The 3,004-nt window shown below is 43.7% G+C and overlaps 1 protein-coding gene across 1 annotated transcript in view; it reads right to left on the bottom strand.

Annotated features, from left to right (window-relative positions):
* Positions 1-1,417: 1,417 nt before the first annotated feature.
* TMEM144 (transmembrane protein 144) overlaps positions 1,418-3,004 on the bottom strand; it is a 33,495-nt gene continuing 31,908 nt past the window's right edge. The window contains exon 11 of the mRNA XM_007101323.1: positions 1,418-1,501. Coding sequence (XP_007101385.1) covers positions 1,418-1,501 — 84 coding nt within the window. The remainder of the gene's footprint in view (positions 1,502-3,004) is intronic.

Genomic DNA, 3,004 nt, shown 5'->3' with positions numbered 1-3,004 from the left:
GCCTAGAGCCCGTGCTCCGCAACAAGAGAAGCCGCCGCAATGAGAAGCCTGTGCACCGCAATGAAAAGTAGCCCCCACTCGCCGCAACTAGAGAAAAGCCCGTGCAGCAACGAAGACCCAATGCGGCCAAAAGTGAATTAAAAAAAAAGAATTATATATTTGCCAAGCGCCAGACGCTCATGAAAATACTTTACAGATTTTCACAAATTTGAACGTCCCAGTAACCATGTGAGATGGATGTTACCATTATCTCCAGTCTACAGATGGGGAATCTGATACAGGGGGTGCAGGACCTTTGTCCACAGTCACCCAATTAAGAAGCAGAGGCGGGATTTGAACCCATACAGGTTAGCCAGGGAGTCACACACTTTCTGCCTGTGTGAGGCAGTGGGTGAAATTGACAGCACTCTTCCAGGTTTTTTTAATTCGACTATTTTGAGAGTTTGGGAACCATGGTGATAAACATTGTGCTAGCAGTTCCATTTCAGTTTTCTTAAAGAACACTATCATTTTCTGTGATTTTTCTTTTACCTAGTGGAAACCGCCAGTTAAAACAGGAAGAAAACCACCGGTTACAAGAGGGATTTTAGAAAAGGATATTTCAGAAAAAAAAATTAAATTGTACATCTAAAGGAGTGTGTTGGTCCCTTAAAATTCTCACTCTGATAAGCTAGAATCTCACTTCACCAATTCTAGAATCTCCCGCCAATTTGGAGTAGTACATACATACATGCATGTGTATGCATGTGTGTACTTGTTTACGTATGTATATGTGTTACACACATATTCTCAGTGGTGGAAGTTTTTGTTCTCTGAGGATGGATTTGATCTGGAAATAATCAAAAGGCATTTTGAGCTAAGTCAGGTGGGTGATGGAGAACTGGGCAACATTAATTTGAGGTTAAAATAAGTCTGGGCTAAAAATAATGAAATGGCCCTTTTCACATTCTGTTACCAACTCTGACATTTACCTTTTCTCACAAAGGCCCCAGATATCTTTGGATTCTAATTCCACTATAAGTCTTCTTCCCATTCCTCCCCCCCAAAACATTTTTATGCCTCTCTTCACTAATGAGGTTCATATGTTGGAAATTTGGACATATACCAAGTTCTTTGTATACGAAATCCACACTGTTTTCTAGATTATGCACCAGTAAATACATATTGTCGTTAAAGCAGCATCCTTAGATGTAATGCTTCATAAATAGCTCATTAGAAGAATTTCTCATTTTTATGCTCGACTGAAAGTGTTTTCCTTCATTCTCACCTTGGCGGGGGAAAAAAAATCATTTACCCTAATCCGGGATGGATGGAGATCCATTTGCTGTATGAACATGAACGCTGTTCTCAGCACAGTCTCTGTGTCCAGGAGAGACGTGTTCTCAAGCACTGCTGCCATCTGCTGGCCTTGTGGTTGTTAGATTTTAGAAAAAGCTGTGCATAAGGCTCCAGCCAAGATGATGCAAAACGCAAGTATCATCAGCAGGTAGTTTTGTCGACCCTAAGTAATAAAAATGAATAACTGTCATTAAGAAAACCTGAACCAAATATACAAAAAGCACAGACTCTCAACATTGCTGTGGACCTTACTAACCATCTGGTCTACCTCCTGTATGTTTTTTGCTACCCCTCTGCCTGATCTTCCTGACTCTCTGGAAACCCCGCAGATCCTCCATCATTTAACCATTCAGTAAACACATGTGCGCGCCCACTATGCACCCACACTTGCTGGGGTTAAAATGGTGAACAAAAACGTGCCCCTGTTCAGCTACTCACATAACATGGGAGACAGGAATGAATAAAATCATTACAGAAAGGCACGTTAAAAGACAGAGAGAGGCTAATAAGCAAACACCCAAGGCTGTTTGTGTGTTACCAAGGAATCTTAAGGAGGGAGGTTTGAGGTTGAGTTGAGCTTCTAAGTATCAAAGAACTGAGCAAGGAAGGAGGGCAGCAGGTAGAGATCCTGGGTAGAAGGAATGTGTGTGCAGAGCTCTGCTGCAAGAGGAACATGGTACTCGCCAGGGATTAAGAGAAGGTCCGAGAGGATTAAAAGAAGGTCCAAGAGGCTACAGCAGTGAGTTAGGTGGAGCTCGATGAGGTTGGAAGCTATGGGCCTGAGCACACAGGCATCTTAGAGGCCATGCTCTACTTTTGGTTTTATTTTTCCAAGCAGTGGGAAAACATCGGAGGAATGGGCAGAGCTGGGTGTGGCGAAAAGACGGGCCTTGCATTTTGTAAAGCCCACGCTTTTGCAGATGGTGAACAGATTGGAGGGGGCCAGAATGGGTGCAAGGAGACCAGTGAGAAGGTGGTCGCAGTCCTCCCGGGCAGAAATGATGCAGATGTAGAGACAGAGACCGGTCTAAAGGGCAAGGGAGAAACAGAGATGGAGTTCACTCGCCCAGCTATGTTGCCTTAAAGATGGACGCACGGAGGACCACTTCCCACCGCAGCCAGCCCATCTGTACCTTAACAAAGAAATACTGTCCTGTGCGCAGTAGAAATATTGTATTTCTCATAAGTTCCATCTCTAGGGGTACGGATAGATCAATTCTAATCTCTCTTCCACAAGATAAACCCTCAAACATTGAAAAATAAATGTCTTTTATCCCTGAAGCATCTTTTTCCCTGGTCAATATTTTAGCTCCTTTGACTATCTTTCAAATGGAACGGTTTCAGGCTCCCGCACGGTCCTGGATGTTCCCTCCTGAGTGATTGCCAGGCTGTCTATATAGCTCTTTAAATGTATATCCCCTTTTTTTTTCATCTTAATAAACAGTTGGGTTAAAGTGGGTGATTTTGTGTCTGTTTGATGACCACAGTGGTCTTTGTAAGTCGGGTTGGGCTGGTCGAATTACCTGATTCACTGTCAGCACCAGTGCTACCAGAAGTCACTCTAATTCGAGTTCCACAAGTGAAAGACAGCACAGATCCTTGCCGGGCACAGGGCAGCCCATTCACACACACACACACACACACACACACACACACACACACACAC

This window comes from Physeter macrocephalus, chromosome 7 (assembly GCF_002837175.3).
Source record: "Physeter macrocephalus isolate SW-GA chromosome 7, ASM283717v5, whole genome shotgun sequence".
Lineage (NCBI taxonomy): Eukaryota > Metazoa > Chordata > Mammalia > Artiodactyla > Physeteridae > Physeter > Physeter macrocephalus.
Note: the sequence above shows the minus strand (reverse complement) of the source record. Positions and strands in the feature narration are given on the sequence as shown.